The 20,433-nt window shown below is 41.5% G+C and overlaps 1 protein-coding gene across 3 annotated transcripts in view; it reads left to right on the top strand.

Annotated features, from left to right (window-relative positions):
* Positions 1-11,891, top strand: part of PAAF1 (proteasomal ATPase associated factor 1) — a 43,757-nt gene extending 31,866 nt beyond the window's left edge. For 2 of the 3 annotated variants that reach the window (XM_082749759.1, XM_082749760.1), the window contains exons 8-12: positions 1,868-1,959; positions 3,307-3,422; positions 5,355-5,437; positions 8,051-8,133; positions 11,477-11,891. In XM_082749759.1, the coding sequence (XP_082605885.1) occupies positions 1,868-1,959; positions 3,307-3,422; positions 5,355-5,437; positions 8,051-8,133; positions 11,477-11,554 (452 nt within the window). In that variant the 3' untranslated portion in view covers positions 11,555-11,891. Of the gene's footprint in view, positions 1-1,867; positions 1,960-3,306; positions 3,423-3,549; positions 3,605-5,354; positions 5,438-8,050; positions 8,134-11,476 lie in introns of all 3 variants that reach the window. The other variant, XR_014316462.1, reaches the window with a different exon arrangement.
* Positions 11,892-20,433: the final 8,542 nt, after the last annotated feature.

The following is a 20,433-nucleotide window of genomic DNA, read 5'->3' as shown; positions in this document are numbered from 1 at the left end:
CACAAATCAAGTCATGTTGCTCTCCTTTGTCCCTACTCTCCTCCAGTGACCTCCTTTTATACATATATTAAAATCCTATCCACTTCACTTGGCTTATCACAATACTTAACACTTTCTGAACTCCACATTCCTTTCCAGCCTCGTGTCATACTGCCTTTACTTCGCAAAGGTGTTTGCATGGCTAATTTCTGGTTTACCAGTCAGTTCTCAGTTGAAACCTGGCCTCCATGGGGTTTCTTAAAAGATAGATTTATTTGATAGATTTATTTGTTTGTTTTTATTTAAGAGAGGCTGGGCTGGTGGGGATGGGGGTAGAGGGAGAGAGAGTCGTAAGCAGACTCCATGCTGAACACAGAGCTGACGCAGGGCTCAATCTCATTACCCTGAGATCATGACCTAAGCTGAAACCAAGAGTCAGATGCTTACCTGACTGTGCAACCCAGGTACTTCTCATGGATTTTTTTTTACAGTTGAAGTTTAAACTTAAAATTACCTTTTCTCACTCAGCCTTCCACATCTACTCACTACTGATTAGATTTTCCTTCTTTATTTCCTTTGTGGAATTCATCACTGTCTGAAAATATCCTATTTGTTTATTTACATATTCCACTATAATTCTTGAGAGTAAGGACCCTGTCTGTTCATATATTACTATTTCCTTAGCACCTAGAATAGTGTCCAATACATAGTAGACCCTCACTAAAGATTTTAGTGAATGAATAAATTTCATTTACTGCAGACCATAAGAGCCTTGAGGGCAGAGACTGTTCTAACATTGTGCCCCTGCTGCTAATATGATATCTTGTCATATTCCAAATGACTTAATATTCTTAAGTTGGGTTTATTTATTTATTTATTTATTTAAGATTTTATTTATTTATTTGAAGGACGGAGATCACAAGTAGGCAGAGAGGCAGGCAGAGAGAGAGAGAGAGGGAAGCAGGCTTCCTGCGGAGCAGGGAGCCCGATGCGGGGCTCGATCCCAGGACCCTGAGATCATGACCCGAGCCAAAGGCAGCAGCCCAAACCACTGAGCCACCCAGGCGCCCCTTAAGTTGGGTTTATTGATAAGTATTTTACATGTAGTAAAAGTTGCCCTTTTTATCTTATTTTATTATATATATATATATATTTTTTTTTTTTAAGATTTTATTTATTTATTTGACAGACAGAGATCACAAGTAGGCAGAGAGGCAGTCTGAAAGAGAGAGAGGAAGAAGGAGGCTCCCCGCCGAGCAGAGAGCCCAATGCGGGATTCGATCCCAGGATCCTGGGATCATGACCCGAGCCAAAGGCAGAGGCTTAACCCACTGAGCCACCCAGGCGCCCCTTATATTTTTTTAATTAGCTTATTTAGGGGCACCTGGGTAGCTCAGTCAGTTGACCTTCTGACTCTTGGTTTCAGCTCAAGTCATGATCTTGCAGTCATGGGATTGAGGCCTGTGCTGGGCTCTGGGCTCAGTGTAGAGTCCGCTTCAGATTCTTTCTCCTCCCTCTGCCCTTCCCATGTGCACTCCTGCTCTCTCTCAAATAATAAATAAAATCTAAATATATATATATATATATTTATTTATTTATTAAGTAATCTCTTATCCCTAACCTGGGGCTCGAACTTAAAGCCCTGAGATCAAGAGTTGCATGTACTACCAACTGAGCCAGGCAGGTACCCCAGAAGTCACCCTTTTAAATGATCAGTTCATGAGTTTTGACAGATGTTTACCAAGATACAGAATATAATAAAAGTTTTTTTAAGTTAGCAAATTAATCACTAAAAGGAATTCAATAAACAGCCGTAAGGATTTGTGCTTTCTGGCACTGCCAGCTGATCGGCCTAGCCCATTGTTGACATGGTTTATCTGTCATGCAGGTGAACGGGAGGTTGGAACAGAGTCGAAAATGCTGCTGTTGGCACGGGAGGATAAGAAACTTCAGTGCTTGGGACTGCAGAGCAGGCAGCCGGCAAGTGGTTCCTCTAAGACTTTGGAACTCTGGGGCATGCTGGATCACTCTGATTTTTGGAAAGCAGTTTTGGAAACATTTCTGCTTGCTCCCTGTGTTCATCTTTTGGGAAAGCTGCAGGAGTAAAGGGCAAAAGAGTGTAACGATTAAGAGCATGGAATTTGGAGAAAGGGCAGCATTCACATCGTAGCTCTTCTATAATGGTTGTGACATTTAATAGGTTACTTAACCATTCTGAGCCTCAGTTTCCTCATCACTAAATTGGGCATAGTAGTACTCACCTTGTAGGGTTGTATGATGAGGATTAAATGCTCTACTTCTTTGTGACCTTTGTTAAGTCACTTTCTCTCTGGGCTTCAGCATACTGTGTATAAAATGATGAGGTTATGTAGATTTCCTTCCATATCCAAGGTAATGTGAAGAAATTCTGAGTCAAGGACTCATGCATTCAGGACTCTTGATCAACTAGTGACCAGAATGTCTCTTATGGAAGAATTATTTGAATTTTTTTCCTTCAGCCTTTGAAATTTTGCACTGGGCATACTACTCTTCATTAAGCCCGGGGTTCCCTGGGATTTTATTTTGCCCATCAGCCTCACCCAGATAACTTTAATGATATGGGTTGGCTATAGATTTTATATTTTCATTTCTTCTTGTTACTTTTGTTCTAGTGATGTTTCCATTTTCAGAAATGACATTCCAGGAACGTCACTCTTTCTGGTCGTATCGCCTCTGCACTGCTTTTCCTTCTGAAGGGAAATCACAGGTTTTGTTTGTTTGGCCAGATTTGTTTTTTTCCTTTCTTTTTAGAACATTTGAGGCAGAAATGATCAGATTGAGCTAACAGTAGAGAACAACAACAACAACAACAACAACATCTGATAATTCCTTTTTTCGGGAAGAATTATAATTCTTTAAATTGCCACTTTATTTAAGCTTGTTTCTTTTCCTACGTAGTCTCCCTTCAAAAGGTTGTCAGAAGTGACATGAACAAAATTTAAATGTGTGAATTGCAAGTATTTCCCAAATGGAGGGTTGTAATGAGAAGCAGAAGAAAGACGTTGGAGACTGAGGGTCGTGGGAGGCAGTGTGGGTCCTGGGAGGCAGTGTGTTGAGGGGCAGTAGTTTGAAAACTGCATCTGGGTGTGGTTGTGCATACATTGTTAAAGTCCTCTGCGGGGCCTGGTTCCTCTTTGGTCCTTGCTGAGTACTTTGTTTAGAAGCAGAGTACTTAAAGGGAGAGGAAAGCAAATGTCTCTAAAAATAGGAAATTTTTCCCTTTTTTGGTGTCTGCTTATTTCTGAAAACAATGTTTAAGCAGCAGTTTCGGCACCCACTTGTTCCCAGGTGTTCCTCTTTGTTGGCTCAGATGCCTTCAACTGCTGCACTTTTCTCTCTGGCTTCTTGCTGTTGGCTGGGACACAGGATGGAAACATTTATCAGCTGGACGTGAGGAGTCCAAGGTGAGTCACCATTCATTTGCATGATGCAGGTCTTCTACAGAGTGGAAATTTTTATTAGCTTTAACAATGATTTAGCATAACATGTAGACGACTGTTGAATCAAGGGTATATTTTTCCATTTATAAAGGTTTTCCAGTATGAGTGGTCTGGTTGTTCTTATTATTCCTGGAATCATATTAAAGGTAATTTGATTCATGCTGTCATGATTGTCCTATTGTAGTGATGGCTTTGGAATCTGAGCTTTAACGAACTAACATTTCACTTAAAATGATTGTATAGAACTTTTAATTTTAGGGAGCTCAGTAATTTTCTCAGTGGTATTAAATCTGGATTGGCTTAAGAGTGATCATTTTTAGTTCAAGTAAGCCAGCTGTTTTTCTTGGCTTTGATCATAACCTATCTGAAATGGGCTTTATTCTGGTTTTAAAGATACCCAGAGAGAACCACACAACCTCTCCATCCCAGGATTTAACTATTTCTCCAATTCTGTCCCTTCTTTCTTCCATTTCCTTTCTTTTGTTCAGCTGACATTTACTGAATGGCTTTTGTGGTCACCAGATATTGTGCAGGGCACTGAAAACCAGAAGTAAAAGATACAGATTCTGCCCTTGAGGTGGATTCTAACAGTAAAGACAGGCAACTAAAAGACATTGGTGATACATTGTGGTCAGTGGGCTGACAGGGCTCTACACAGGAAAATGAGAAAGCGCTGAGAAGGAGAAAGGAGAAGGTGGGAATTCTTCTCCAAGGAAATGAAGCTTTAATTGGATCTTGTCCAGTAGGAAGTTACCAAATGAAGAGAGGGATCTGCCCTAGGTAGAATAGCACATAGAGAAGCATGAAGATATGTGGAAGTATGGCACTTTCAGGGATCTCTGAGTAGTTTAATATGACAAATATATACCCTGCAGACAGGGTAGCAGTTAGAAGTGATGTCAGACAGGAAAGCAAGAGTTTGTTAGAAAGAACACATGTACCATCCAAAGGAGTTTGGGCTTTACTCTAACAGCAGTAAAGAAATTGTAGTGAAAGCTTGCACCTTTTCTTCCAAAATTTCAATTGCTTTACTTTTGTTCTTGTTTTTGACTCTATAGAGATTCAGGGAATGTCTGATCACTATTAGAAAATCAGCCAGGGTGCCTGGGTGGCTCAGTTAGTTAAGCATCTGCCTTTGGCTCAGGTCATAATCCCAGGGTCCTAGAATCAAGCCCCATGTCAGGTTCAGACTCGGACTCAGACTCAGACCCAGACTCAGCGGGGAGTCTGCTTCTCCCTCTTCTGCTCCCCCTGCTTGTGCTTTCTCTCTTTCTCTCAAATAAATAAAATATTAAAAAAAGAAGAAGAAGAAGAAGAAAATGAGCCTCACAGGGGGACCTAGCTGGCTCAGTTGGTAGAGTGTGCGACTTGATCTCAGGGTCACAAATTCGAGCCCCACTTTGAGCGTGGAGCCTACTTAAGATTAAAAAAGAAAGAAAGAAAATCAGCTTTACATATATATTAAATTGATTCTCATTCACCTTTCTCTTTCATTTCATAGAATCCTGACATTTGTAATATCTGACAAGTATCTTTTTTTTACTCCCAACTGTCTTAATTTTGTCTGTAAGCAAAATAATTAACATGTGTTAACATTGTTATCTTAAACTCTGGTCAGGTCTCCCCTAAAGACTGGAGTTGGTGGTGGTAACTTAGTTCATTCAGCTCAGTGACCTGTTTAGTTAAAGACATGTTTAGATCACTCCAAGGTGGTTTTGAGTGGATTACCTGAATCTACCATTTAAGGATCTTGTCAGGAAAGAAAGTGTATGAATGTTTAATCTCTGTCCACGTTTGTCCTGTTTGCTTTTGTGTGGTTAGTCCTATATGTTGAATATAGTCAAGTGTTGCTCTTGAAGAAAAAAGTACAGTTGTTTCTTTTTCTTTGAATTCTAGGGCTCCGGTACAAGTCATCCACAGATCTGGAGCACCAGTTCTGTCCCTGCTGAGTTTCAGAGATGGATTCATTGCCAGCCAAGGTGGGTCCAGGGATCCCTTGAGAGAGATGGCTTCCTGTAGTTCCTTTAAATTTAAGGTTAGGGGTATCTGGTGGCTTAGTCTGTTAAGCATCTGACTTTTAATGCTTAGGTCATGATCTCAGGGTGGTGAGATTGAGCCCTGCATCAGGCTCCATGCTGTGTGGAGCCTACTTAAGATTCTATCTCTTGGGGTGCCTATGTGGCCTGGTTGAGTGACTTGATTTCTGCTCAGGTCATGATCTTGGGGATGTGAGAATGAGCCCAGCATTGGACTCCATGCTGGGCTTGAAGCCTGCTTGAGATTCTCTTTCTCTCTGTCCCTCCCCTCCAACCCTTAAAAAAAAAGATTATCTCTCCCTCTGCCCCTTTCCCTGTACTCCACCCCTACTCTCCCATTCATGCCTTCTCTCTCTATCTAAAAATAAATAAATTTATATTTAAATGCATGATCTATGGTGGGGCTAGGGGTATGGTTCTTCACAATTCTTTGGCATATCGTATTTATTGTACAGTGTTTATCACCCTACACTATGATTGTCTATATCTCCCTCCAGTTCAGGCTCCTTGAAAGTAGTGATTGTGCCTTATTCATAGTAATATAACTGTTTTCAGAGGATGAAACTTAAGACCGATGAAAGAAAGTTACCAGGAGCCACATTTCAGTTGAATGTAAGGAAAATGTTCTGTCTCGTTAGGAGAGAAGCTGGCATTGTAGAAAGCAGTACCAACTTGGGTTGGAGAAGCATAGGGTGGCTGGCCAATCTGCAAGGTGTTGTGAATAGAATTCAGTACCGGTTTAGAAGTTGGATATAGATGATCTTAGAGGTCCTTTGGAACTCTTTTACTAGAGAGGAGATTGAAATTGCCAGATTAAACAATTTAGAAACTTTTTATTATGGAAATTGTCAAAGAGATACAAAGGTAGAGAGAAAAGCATAATAAACCTGATATTCCCATTATCTAGCTTCAACCTTTACCAGTTTATAGCTAATCCTGTTTCATCTTGTTTTACACTTTCCCTTATAATCCCCAATTATTGTGATATTTTGAAACATATCACAAATATTGTATTATTATACCTATCAATACTTACATAAGTATTTCTAAAAAATAATAATTCTTTTATTGAAAAGATGATTTTTGGGATGCCTGGCTGGCATTGGTGGAGCATGCTACTCTTGATATTGGGTTGTCAGTTTGAGTCCCATGTTGGGTGTAGAGATTACTTAATAAAATAAAATTTAGGGGTGCCTGGGTGGCTCAGTGGATTAAAGCCTCTGCCTTCGGCTCAGGTCATGATCTCAGGGTCCTGGGTCAAGCCCCACATCGGGCTCTCTGCTCAGTGGGAGCCTACTTCCCTTCTTCTCTCTCTGCCTGCCTCTTTGCCTACTTGTGATCTCTGTCTGTCAAATAAATAGATAAAATTTTTTAAATAAATAAATAAAATAAAATTTGAATTTAAAAAGATTATTTTTAATAATACCAGAAAGGATAAGGTCTTTCTGTATGCTGCTGGTTGGGGTATAAGTTGATTAACAGATAAATTAAAATTAATTAATTTGTTTCAACAGCAGTTTTTCAATTTTTAAAAAGCTTGAAAAGGTTAATTAAAATTTTATTCTTTACAAAGTTACAATGTTGATACAGAAAAACTTCATGTATAAAGATATTCTTTTATGTAATATGCTTTCAACCATGTAAAATAACATTTGCACAAAAAGGGGGTGCCTCGGTGGCTCATTGGGTTAAAGCCTCTTCCTTCGGCTCAGGTCATGATCCCAGGATCCTGGGATCAAGCCCCACATTGGGCTCCCTGCTCGGCAGGGATCCTGCTTCCCTTCCTCTCTCTCTGCCTGTCTCTCTGCCTACTTGTGATCTCTGTCTGTCAAATAAATAAATAAAATCTTTTAAAAAATTTTGCACAAAAAGGATTGGAAAAATACATTAAAAATATTAACAGTAGTGATCTTTTAGGGGTAGATGGAGTGTTTTTTTTTAAATTTCTGTTTCTTGTTTTTAAAGTTTTCCTCAATTAACATGTACTGTTTTTATATTAAGTAAAACAATAATAAAAAAATTACTTTATTTCAGCAGTTTACAGATCATTCCAAGTCTCATTTGCCCATGGTCTTTTAAGAAAATTAAGTTTAAAAATAAATATACTTTTATTTTCTTGGAATTACAACTTTGCTCCTTTGTCTCATATATCCAGTCAAGTTTATAGGTAGAAGAATAATTTGGGAGCATATTAAAACATGTATATGGACAAGTCCCTGTTAAAAATCATGGGCCAGGGTAAGTTTGCAGTCTTCTATAAGCCTGAAGTGACTTGCTCTGTGCCCTTGGCAGGTATTGCTCATCAAAGACAGCCCTTCTTCCCACTGAGCTTGTACTTGTCCTTCAGATCCTCTAACCCAGCATTCAAGGCAGCCACTGTAGGCCCTCATGTTTGACCCATGTAATGAGGTCTGTTTGCCATTCTGGGTCTTGGGATAAACTTCTTTAGGCTTGTGATGTACTGAAATAAACTACAATACTGATTTTTTTTTTTTTTAAAGCTCCTTTGCGTGCAGCTTTTCTTTAGTTCTCTAAATTTTTCTTTCTGCCTTTTAGGTGATGGAAGCTGTTTCATTGTCCAGCAAGACCTAGACTATCTCATTGAGCTCACTGGAGCTGACTGTGACCCTGTGTTCAAGGTACAGGCCCGAGAGGCACCTGGGTGATTCCCACCTGACATCTAAGGCTTTTGAGGGGACTGAATCCAGCTACTTTGTGGGCATTCTGAATGATAAAATACTTATGGATGAGATAAAAGTCAGTGAGAATTTTGAATCAGAAGTGATTTCACCACTTTTTAGCTCTAGAAACTTGAAAAATCATTTTACCTCCTCAGTCTGTCCGTTCTATAAAATGAGAGTAATAATGTATATGAAAAATAGTTGTAAATTTTAAATCTTCTATAAATAGTTAGCTGTCATTATTATTATTATTTAAAGTTCAAGACTGTTTATCTCATTTGATTAGAAAGAGAAAAACAAAAGGGGAAATAATATTTATTGACTAGACATTGTGCTGGATGTTTTACATGTATCTTATTTCATTGTTATTATTCTTGAGGTATAAGTATTATTATTTCTATTGTTTTTATATTTTTTTAAAGTTATACAGCTAATACATACCTATAAAAATTCAAACAATACAAAATTACACAACTTTCAAGTCCCCTTTAAGACCTTTTTAGTTCTGCTCTTCTTTCCAGGAGTAACTAGCATTAACACTTGGGCATGTATCTTTCAAGACTGTTTTTGGAAAATTTTCACTTCTGTCTTTGTGTTTATGTAATTATGTAGATAATATAGGTTTATCTTTAGTTTGTGCATAACTGAAAACATTCTCTATGTATTGTTTTGTTCTGTGACTTTTTTAACATCTCAGAGCTCTTTTCAGATAAATGCAAATAGATCCACTTCATTTTTAAAATTCCTGCATAGTGTTCTATATTGTGAATCAACATACCATTTTCATTTTTATAAGTGAGGAAGCTGGAGTCCAGAGTGATTGAGAAAGTTGCCTTAGGTCATGTAGGTACACATTAACACACCTGAGATTAAGCTACCTCCAGAATTCATGCTTCTTCCACTGAATTAGTGGTTCTTAACCTTTGAGTCTCAGGCTTTTTCTCTTCTTTTCTTTCGATTGAGATCTTATCTACATACCGTTTTGCTAGTCTGCATGGGTACATTAATCCTAATGAGTTTAGATTTATAATGAGTGGGCTTAATCATATAATAACATACACACATGCACACAAATTGTTTTTAAAAAGTTGCGCATAGGGGCGCCTGGGTGGCTTAGTTGGTTAATAAGCCACTGCCTTTGGCTCAGGTCGTGATCCTGGAGATCCGAGATCGAGTCCCACAGCGAACTCCCAGCTCCACAGGGGGTCTGCTTCTCCCTCTGACCTCCTCCTCTCTCATGCTCTCTCTCACTCTCTATTTCTCAAATAAATAGAATCTTTTTTAAATGCATATATTATGCTCCTATATTTTTTTTATTTATTTTTATTTTATTTATTTATTTGACAGACAGAGATCACAAGTAGGCAGAGAGGCAGGCAGAGAGAGAGGAGGAAGCAGGCTCCCTGTGGAGCAGAGAGCCCGATGCGGGGCTCGATCCCAGGACCTTGGGATCATGACCTGAGCCGAAGGCAGAGGCTTTAACCCACTGAGCCACTCAGGTGCCCCTATTATGCTCCTATAAAGGTTGATTAAAAACCTCTAGTTTCAAAAAAAAAACAAAACACCTCTAGTTTCAAGAATCAGTCTGATTTTGAAGATGAACTATTTTGGTCATTTTTGTACAGTGCTATGTTATTGAACTGCAATGTATATTTTTTAAAAGGACACTGATGAAGGGCACCAACTGGTGTTAACTTTAACCTTAGCTGGCTTCCCCCTTCTCTCCCCAAGAGTTCTCTGCTGTAAAGATGGAAAAGACCCAGTGATACTTTGGCAGCAGTTCTTTTGCTGCGTGGAGGTAACAGAAGCAGGCCCAGGTCCCCCTCTCATTCTTCCACACTGTGCAACTCACAAATGGCTCTGAAATGATAACATTCACTGTCGTGCCTAAAAACTTATGAACATGGAGAGTCAGATAGAACAAGGGAAAAGAAAATCACAGGTGGGCACATGAAAAGCCAAGCTGCTCTGTCCAACACCTGTGCCTGTGTAATGTGTGGTTTAACTAAATGTGGCTGAACTACTAAAAGTAAACCAGCTTGACTCACCTTCCAAAGCAGAACAAGACTTCTGCCAGTGGTAAGAGGCTCATATACAGGATCTCTACTCCTGCATAGTATAATGTATGCACATAGCACATCTAGCCGCTGAAGAGCTGCACGGGCCCACTCTCCCAGATCACATGCACGTGACTGGTTGTAGCTCCTTCACCCCTAGGACATCAACACCCCTCAGCATAGAGGTGAGAGGAGTGGGCCCACCAACCATTACAGGTGCCAGATGTCTCTCTGCTGCAGCTTAGGGACACTGGTTTTTGGTTTCTTTGAACCAGTCCTTATTATTCCCAGTCTGACTAGCTGGTTCCATTGTAGGGCTGGTTCCTCTGTAGGTCTTACTTCCTGGATGCTCTGATCAACCTCGTTTTTCTACCTTCACTCTGTAAATGTATCCCAGAACCCCTACAACAGCTTCTGTAAAAAAACCAAGAGTAGAATGATGACAAATGTGGCACATCTACAGCAGCTCTCCCAGATTGGGACACAGTAGCCAGTCAGCCCGAAAATGAAAAGTGGGGATCCATAGCAATGATAATTATAGTAGGGACAAGAGGATGCACATCTTCAAAGAAGTGGTCATTGTCATCATAAGTGATGAAGACAGGGGCTCCCACATAACCTAAAAGGCCAGAATGCGAGCTACCCCCGACCCTGAAGATGAGGTTGAGAAATTCCAGAAGTCTTGGAGGAGGTGATGCCGTCCATCCATGGTGCTGGCGGCCCTACGGACACCATGTGCTCTCCAAGCAAGGTGGCAGTAGTGATGGCAGAGCCTAGACTGGCCTTCATCTCAACCCGTGGTGCCGTGGCACAGCCTCAGCATGTGCCTTGCTCCTCCACGTAGCTGCTGCCTCAGATTTCTTTGAGAAGTCGATGAAATCCCCTCAGGCAGGCAAATATTGAGAACTTCTTTGAATATAATTTTATAAGGTTCAGAGATACAGCGGCCAGTCTATGGGTCATCTCCTTTCCCAGATCCAGACCCTCTGCCCTCAACTATGCACCACACTAAAGGGTTTGCTCTCTACTTGGCTGATTAGTTTCTCTGTTCTGTAGTCCTAAGGGACCTGGGTCCTAACTGGCTATTTTAAAATACTGATCATGGATCTAATTCTTCTTTTGTCTTTGAAGTCAGTAGAGCTTCTTAGACTCACTTGTACTAATGGAGATCAATGACGAGCTTCTATCTTCTCGAAATGGAAGATTCCCAGGCTTCCTTTGAGCTGTGAACTTTTATATTCCAGGTAGCCACATGGGAGAAGCAGATCTACACATGCTGTCGAGATGGTCTTGTGCGACGCTATCAGCTCTCTGACCTCTGACTCCTTGGAAAAGGATGAAGTTAATGAAAAATATTGGCTCTAATCAACAAAGACATTAGTCCTTCTCAAGGACCATGGCCCCTTATTGTTTGGGGCACCCTTTGGGTGTCACAGAAAATCAGCTGCATTGCCCCATGTGGAAGTATCATTCCATGACAAGACCTACTGTGAATTGAGTAAGAAGCTCACACGTACTCCCTGTATACACTCACCCCAGCAGCACAGGGCAAGGACATGGATGCTTATACTTTGATCTCATACCATTGTGTTAAATGTTTACAAGGACCAGAGGACTAAAGCCTGTGCTCTGAAGGAAATAAAGAGAATGTGTTTGGAAGAGTCTGAATTTGAAAAACTTTGTTAAATATTCTTACTCCAGCAAAAAGCCATTCAAGTTGATGGAACTCCTTTCTTGGGCACTTCCTGTTGGCCTACCCGTAGAGTTACTGCTTCTTAGCAGTAACTATTATTTAAGCAGGAGCCTGTGAATGATTCCTATACAGGTAGGGAAGCCAACTGTCTCAGTTTTCCTTGGACTGAGGGGTTTTCTGCTACGTGGGACTTTCAGTCCTAGGCAAACTGATAGGATTGATCAGTCCATATACAGGTAATAAAGTTGAATCCTATAATTGTAAGGGCAGTGACTGTCCGAGTGTGGTCCCTTAACTGCCAAATCAGTATCACCTGGGAACTTGGTAGAAATAGAAATTCTAGGCCCCACCTCAGCCCTAAATCAGAAATTCTATGGGTAGAGCCGGCCAGGTGATTCTGATGCATGCTAAAGCTTGAGACCTAGAGGAAGAAATAATAAAGGGCACTTTTGTCATAGCTGGAACTCAGCACTTATGGGATGGTGAGGCTGGTCTTTAGAGGATGAGGCTGGGGAGGTGGGCCGGGCCCAAGCAATGAAGGGGCTTGAGTCCCAGGTAAGGAGCTTGAATTTCATTTGGTTGGCAAGAGACCCACAGAAGAGTTTTAAGCAAGGGTTTAACATGGGTCACTTTTTTCCCCCCTAAATATAAAAATGGAGTAATAATGCATGAATTCCGTGTTTTATTTTCACTTAGAATCTCTGAGTTCTTTCAGTACATTTAGACCTCCATCATTCTTTTTAACACTATGGAGTTTTACATTTTAGAGATTACTAGAGAGAGAAAAGGTTCCTTGGACAACACAACACTTGAGCTGAGCAATGTAGGCTAAGATCTGGCTTTATTTAAGGGAAGAATCCAGTATCTGGCTGGGGTAACAGTATGGTTCACAGCATTCTTAAAGGTATATTCGCATGTAATATTTATAACTTCACTATGACATGCAGATAGTGAGACTCCGATTAATTGGTTGGCCAAGGGTCATAGGGAACAGAAATTTTAACACCGTTTATCTTAACTTTAAATCCATTTTTTTCTACCTGTTGTATATGCTTAAATTGTGAAAATAAAATAGTCATTGAATATTACTGGTCATCTATGCTATACTAGGGACTGTATTTAAATATTTAATCCCAATGACATTCTTAAAAAGGAAATGGCATATATATAGTTTTATAGATAAGGAAACTGAGGCTCAAGAAATTAAGTACCAAACCCTTGATTTGGGCCTTGCTTAGTTTGTCTCCAAGACTGTGTCTTCCGCTACGCTACACAATACTCAAGACCTCTGGGACTTGACCAGTTCCATTTAAGGAGTGATTTGTGATAAGGTCAGGTAGACCCAAAGGGACATATTCCAGAGCTCAGAAACATTGGATCCAAGGAGATCTGGAGAGAACCTCTTGGAAGTCAGATGAAGAAGACAGGATGAAGCAGGATTGGGTGAGTTCACACAAGCAGGAATGTCTGTGAGTTCCTCTTCCAGGACTTGCTCTTCACTGCCGTCAGAGCTGTGATAGTCCAGTGGTAATGGGTGCAGTGGATGCCCTGAAATCTAGATCCAAACAGGAGGAGGGAGGCTAGCTCTTAGGTGACTCAAAGCCTCGTCTACTGTGAATGGAATCTCCCCAGTATTAGCAGACAGCCTTTTTTTTTCCCTTTTGGGTTGAGGAGTGCATTCTGGGTAAGGAAGGGTGGACAACCTTCATCTGCCGCAGTACAGGCTCAGGTAAGCTAGACTTTGTTTCTTGGCTTTCAGACGCCCCCTTGTGACTTCTTGTGAGAAGTGCATCTATTTCTCTGAATGGAAAGCTGGCAGTGGCATTCACTAGCGTGCATGTAATTGGTGCCGGTAGCCCTGCAGAGTAAAGGTTTCTTATTCTTGAACATGTCTCTTTTTATATTTTTATTATTTACTCTTTTTTTTTTAGATTTTATTTATTTGAGAGAGTGAGCGAGAGAGAGCATGAGTAGGGCAAGGGGCAGAGGGAGAGAGAGAAGCAGACTCCCTTCTGAGGAGGTAGTCCGATTTGGGGCTTGATCCCAGGATTCTGGGATCATGACCTGGGCCCAAGGCAGACGCTTAACTGACTAAGTCACCAGGAGCCCCAAATTTACTTTTCACCTTGAAATCATTTCACACTTGAGAAAAGTTGTAAGGATGTGGTATCTGTTTAACATTTAGGGACTTCCGCCTGATTTCCAAATGGCTACACCATTTTACATTCTGAGTGACAGTGTATAAGGGTTCTTATTTCTCCATGTCCTTGCCAACCCTTGGTCTCTCCACCTTTTATCATAATCAGGTGAGGTTAAGTTGGTTAAAATGGTGCCTCCAGGTTTCTCCATGGCAAAGTTAGTAGTTTGTGGAGAGCTACTTTGAGACTATATGAATATACTGCTCCTCATCAAACCTGCATCATCTAGTGGCAGCCTTTGTTGTTTTTCTGAATCAGTTACTCCTATGCTAACTGCCAAATAGTCATTTTATCATTCCATCATTCTTTTTACATTTATAATTGGCTTTCTACTGTGAGACTTTCCCTTCTCTGCCATTTATCTAATTACTGATTCACTCACTTATTCACCATAGGTTTATTATTATGGACTGCACATGGATTTGTATTTTATTTTATGGATTATAATCCATTATTGCTACTATTTATTTTGGTGGTTAATTTTTCTCAGTTGGACCCAGTGGTAGCCCCTTCAAGATGGATACTATGTCCTTTTTTTTTTTTAAAGGAAACATTTTATTTATTCATCTGTCAGAAGGAACAGGGGGAGTGGCAGGTAGAGGGAGAAGCAGGCTCCACGCTGAGCAGGAGCCCGAGGTGGGACTCAATCCTAGGACCCTGGGATTATCACTTGAGCCAAAGGCAGATGCTTAACCGACTGAGCGGTCCAGGTGTCCTGATGTTATGTCCTTTTGATGTGTTAATAGCATTCTTTTAGTGCTTCCATATTTTCTGATACCACAAGCTATTTAAGTTTCATCTTATAATTTCCCATCCCAGTACTGGAATCAACTATTTGTCTAGATAGCTCTTGTTCTTTTAGTGGAGAATGGCTTTTGGAAATCAAGATTTGGGCACTATATATATACTCTTTACTACTAGGGTATTATTGCTTCTAGGCCATATCAGTGGACAGTACTGTGATGTGGAGTCTCCATTTCAATATCCCTCATTCTGTATATATATTAAAAAATCATAAATTCACACTGAAGTCCCCTAATTCCAGTCCAGCTCCACTGGGATCATTCTAGTCTTCTGCATATAAACTTCCTTCCTCCCAATAGTGAGAAACTCGGCTGTCATAATTCTCAATGTTTCACTTGCTCAATACTTCTGTGAGTAAAGAGTGTGGCAGCCACACAGGCCATCTCCCCTTTCACCCCAGCCCCTGCACACATGGTGTCCCTCAGATAGAGTCTCATTATTCCCATGTTCACCTCAGCCAATCTCAGGCTGAACAAGGCCTTCTCCCAACCCTCTGGATTTAATTTTCTTTTTAAGATTTTTTTTTTTTTTTTTTTTTACAGAAATCACTAGTAGGCAGAAGTAGGCAGAGAGAGACAGGAAAGCAGGCTCTCTGCTGGGCAAAGAGCCCAATGCGGGGCTTGATCCCAGGACCCTGAGATCATGACCTGAGCCATAGGCAGAGGCTCAACCTGCTGAGCCACCCAGGCACCCCTGGGTTTAATTTTTAATAACATATTCTTTCTGGTAATAAGAGTTTTTTTTTAAAAAAAAAAAAAAAAAGACCCTACACATGAAAAAGATGCTCAATTCCAGTAGTTAAGTGCAAATTAAAACCCACAAGAAAGCTCAGAAATGCAAAAAATAAAATAATGCCATATTTTCACTTTACAAATAGGCAACTGTGGCTAAGAAATCATTGTTTAAGGTCATAAAACTAGTAGCTAATGGACAGGATTTGGAACTTGGGCTCTGGCTCTATTACCTCAATGCTAAGGAAGCATTTTTTATGCATGCTTTAGTGTAATTGTATTTAATATTTTCACATCTGCCCTGTGGTGGAGTTTATGTTCATAATCCCATTTATTCAAGGAAATAAACGTGGGGCCATTAAGTAAACTTGCTTCAGGTCACACAAATCTGAATTGAGCATAGCAACATCAAGATATAGTTGCTTTCTGGGGCGCCTGGGTGGTTCAGTGGGTTAAAGCCTCTGCCTTCAGCTCAGGCTGAAGGGTCCTGGGATCGAGCCCCGCATCGGGCTCTCTGCTTAGCAGGGAGCCTGCTTCTTCCTCTCTCTCTCTCTACTTGCCTCTCTGCCTACTTGTGATCTCTGTCTGTCAAATAAATAAATAAAATTTTTAAAAAAAGATTAAAGAAAAAAGATCTAGTTTCTTTCTGACCACTCAACTTTCTTTTTTTAAACTTCATTTAAAAAACCTTCAGTGCAATATTAAAAAGCAATACAGCCAGCTGGAGTGACAACCAACAGAAAGAAACTGTTAGGGAAGACTCAGGGACCTCACTCCAGCTGCTCCTAGGGAACAGAGGCCAGGGGCAGACCCAACTGGGGAAGAGAGGAAAGACCACCCAGCAAAATGGACAGGCAGAACAAAACATATAAGAAACATCTGGCTGAACTGAAGAGGGTCTAGGGGAGAGGGGAAGCCCCCATTTCCCCCCCAAATGTCCTAGACTTGGGAGGGCTGGCCTCCTGGGGTGAAATGAGCAGGCCCTGTACCACTCCACACTCCTCTGTGGTAGAGTATAGGATGTGCTGGGGGCCACGTGTGTATGCTTGGGGAAACAGGGAAGAGACGAGTAGGGAGGAATATCCCTCACTGGAATCTTATGAGGGCTGAGAGTGACCCCCTCCAGTTCCTAGACACTGGGGTCTTGGTAGATGGGGGTTGAAATGGGTTGGGGCAGCGGGGAGGCTGGGTGCTCAACCTAGAAAGCCAGCAGGGTCATCATCCTCAAAGTGGCCTTCCTGCAGCACCTCGATGTAGTGCTCATAGATTTTCAGGGCTGTGCCCAGATAGATGGACAGGCCAGTCAGCATTATCAGTGCACTGCGTAAAGACTGGCCATTGATATCCCACTCTTCGGAAGCTGTTGCCTGCTTGGGGAAGCTGGCCTCGATAAAATATTCAACCACGTCCATCACTGTCCACTCCAGGGAATCAACTAGCTTCTCTTTGCCCCCAGAAGGACATCAGTCCTAGGTAGGGCTGGTTTTCCTAACTGACCCCTCAACTTATCCCAAACCTGCAGTTGACTTTTTAGGTCTTTAATTTATTTCTCTGTCCCTTGGCCCAACTCCAGAAGTGTGTTTTAACTTTTCCAAATATTCCTAAAGTAGGCCTCAAAGGATGTGAAATAGCTACTTTAAAGCAGGTCCTCCTCTAAATAGTGTGGTTTCAGAGGACCCAGAAAATTTCTTAAATATCTCAGTCACTAATACCTGAAATGCCATTAAGGGACCCAGCGTTTTCATCCACAGTTAGAGATGAGCTTTAAAACATAACTGTCTTTTCCCCCAACTGACTGACATTAGATCCTTTTTTTTTTTCTTTTTAAAGAGAGGAGGGGGGGAGAAAGGAGTCGTCTTCTTCTTCTTCTTCTTCTTCTTCTTCTTCTTCTTCTTCTTTTTTTCTTTTAGAAAGACGGCATGGTGGGGCGCCTGGGTGGCTCAGTGTGTTGGGCCTCTGCCTTCAGCTCAGATCATGATCTCGGGGTCCTGGGATTGAGTCCTACATCAGGCTCTCTGCTCAGTGGGGAGCCTGCTCCTCCTCTCTCTTTGCCTGCCTCTCTGCCTACTTGTGATCTCTCTCTGTCAGATAAATAAATAAAATCTTTAAAAAAAAAAAAAAAAGGGCATGGTGGGGAGAGAAGCAGAGGGAGAGGGAGAGAGAAACTCAAGTACTAAGCCCAACACTGGGCTCAATCTCCCACCTGATTATGATCTAAGCCAAAACCAAGAATTGGACATTTAACTGACTGCACCGAGGGAGAGAGAGAGAGAGAATGAATGAATCTTTTTTTTTTAAAAATGATTTTTATTTATTTATTTGACAGACAGAGATCACAAGTAGGCAGAGAGGCAGGCAGAGAGAGGAAGGGAAGCAGGCCTCCCGCTGAGCAGAGAGCCCGATGCCCAGGACCCTGGGATCATGACCTGAGCTGAAGGCAGAGGCTTTAACCCACTGAGCCACTCAGGTGCCCCAGATTGAATGAATCTTAAGCAGGCTCCATGCCCAGGGTGAAGCCCAACATAGGGCTCCATCTCAGGACCCAGAGATCAAGACCTGATCAGAAATTAAGAGACACTTAACAATGAGCAACCCAGTCGCCCCTAGATCCTTTTTTAAGAACACATTTACATTTGAGAGGAGTAAAGGAGTAGTACTTAGAAAAGAAGCTCCTGAAGAAGGAGGAGGAGGAAAAAAGGAAGGGATATAGTGTGGCATTGGCCCAGGGAAAGACCAGTGGACCAGTAGTCCAGATACAAACCCACGTATATATGGAAAGTTTATACATAACACAGCAGTCAATACAGATTGGTGCGGGAAACAGAGAACTGCTAAATAAATGGTTCTGGGACAACTCTATATCAAAAAGAAGAAAATGATACTACCTTGTACCATATTCCAAAAAAAAAAAAGTTCTAGGTGAATAAAAGACTTAAGAGTGAAATGGACTCTCAGAAGAAAATATAGGTGAAGATCTTTATGACCCTCTACAGAGAATATTTCTTAGACATAAAAAGTATAATCAAAAAGGAAAAGATTGGTAAGTTCTACCCCCCTAAAAAAATTGGTAAAAACACAAGCTTGGAAATGAAAGGGGTTTTTATTTTATCTATTTTCAACAAATATAAAACGTGAAGAGTCCCCGTACCCCCCAAAAAAATCCCAGTAGAAAAATGGTCAAAAGAGGGACACCTGAGTGGCTCAGTTGGTTGAGCATCTGGTTTTGACTCAGGTCATGATCCAGGGTCCTGGGATTAAGTGCCACACTGGGCTCCCTGCTCAGTGGGAAGCCTGCTTCTTCCTCTCCCTCTGCCAACCATTCCCCCTGCTTGTGTGCTCTCTCTTTCTTTCTCTCTCTCTCTCTCTCTCTGACAAATAATAAAATCTTACGAAAAATGGGCAAAAGACATAAATAGGCTTTCACGATAAAAAACAAATGGGCAATAAACATGAAAAGATAAAAAAATGGAAATCAAAGTCTGCAATGAGTTGTTGTTTCACATCTATATTGGCAAACATTTAAAAACTTGACATCAGTGGTGCCTGGCTAGTTCAGTGGGTAGAGCCTGCAACTCTTGATCTCAGGGTTGTGAATTCAATCTCCATGTTGGGCATGGAGCCTACTTAAAATAAGACACACACACACACACACACACGTGTGTGTGTATGTATGTATGTGTACATGTACTTTAAAAGAAAATTAAAAACTGGACATCAAGAATTGGTAAGAATGTAGGGGCACCTGGGTGGCTCAGTTGTTGAGTGTCTCCCTTCAGCTCAGGTCATGATCCTGGGGTCCTGGAATGGAGCTCGCTGCATTAGGCATCAGGCTCCCTGCTTGGCAGGAGGCCTGCTTCTCTCTCTCCCAATCCCCCTGCTTGTGTTCCCTCTCTCGCTGTGTCTCCCTCTGTCAAGTGAATAAATCTTTCTATCTGGTGAGCTGGTTGTTAAATATTTACAAGTACGCCACAGGAGATGCATAGTAGTGAAACAATGAATAAAAGCAAGCGAATACTAAGTAGGTAGAGAGGAGCACACAGGGGCAACATTCCTTCAATAAGGAATGTTCTAATGCTGCTCTTCTGTGCATATAAACTTCCTAAGGAAAAGAAAATAAGCAAGGGTTAGCTTGGTGGAAGGCAGGGCCAGTGGCATGTGTATATATACACACTGGAGGATCTGAGAGAGGTAGCTCCAAAGATGAATGTGAATGTGAGAGAGAGAATGGTTAGTTGGGGCAGTTGCAAGCATGCTTTTCATGCTCAAGCATTCTGAGAAGCAAGGAGCAAGGGGGTTGGTGTGCCCTGGTAGGAGAGATTAGGGTAGATGGGGTGAGAGCAGATCACCACATGCCTATGTGCCAGGGTCAGCAGTTTGGATTAACTGTGGGCAATGTGTGAGCAAAAGTCTTGGCATGCTCAAGCATTCTGAGAAGCAAGGAGCAAGGGGGTTGGTGTGCCCTGGTAGGGAAGATTAGGGTAGATGGGGTGAGAGCAGATCACCGCATGCCTATGTGCCAGGGTCAGCAGTTTGGATTAACTGTGAGCAATGTGTGGGCAAAAGTCTTGGCAGGGTAGAGGCAAGATGGGCAGGATAGTGAGGAAGTTGGAAAGGCTTTGCTGGAAAGTGAAAGCCAAAGCAAGACCATGGCTCTGAGGACGAAGAGGCTTAAGAGGTCCCTAAGATGTAAAAAAGACGGAGCTTAGTGACTGATTGGATGTGGGATGTGGAAAATAGGACGCTTCTGCCCACAAGGAGGTAGAACAGAATTCCCC

Source organism: Mustela nivalis (assembly GCF_964662115.1).
Source record: "Mustela nivalis genome assembly, chromosome: 9".
NCBI lineage: Eukaryota > Metazoa > Chordata > Mammalia > Carnivora > Mustelidae > Mustela > Mustela nivalis.
This window is presented reverse-complemented; position numbering and strand designations above follow the sequence as displayed.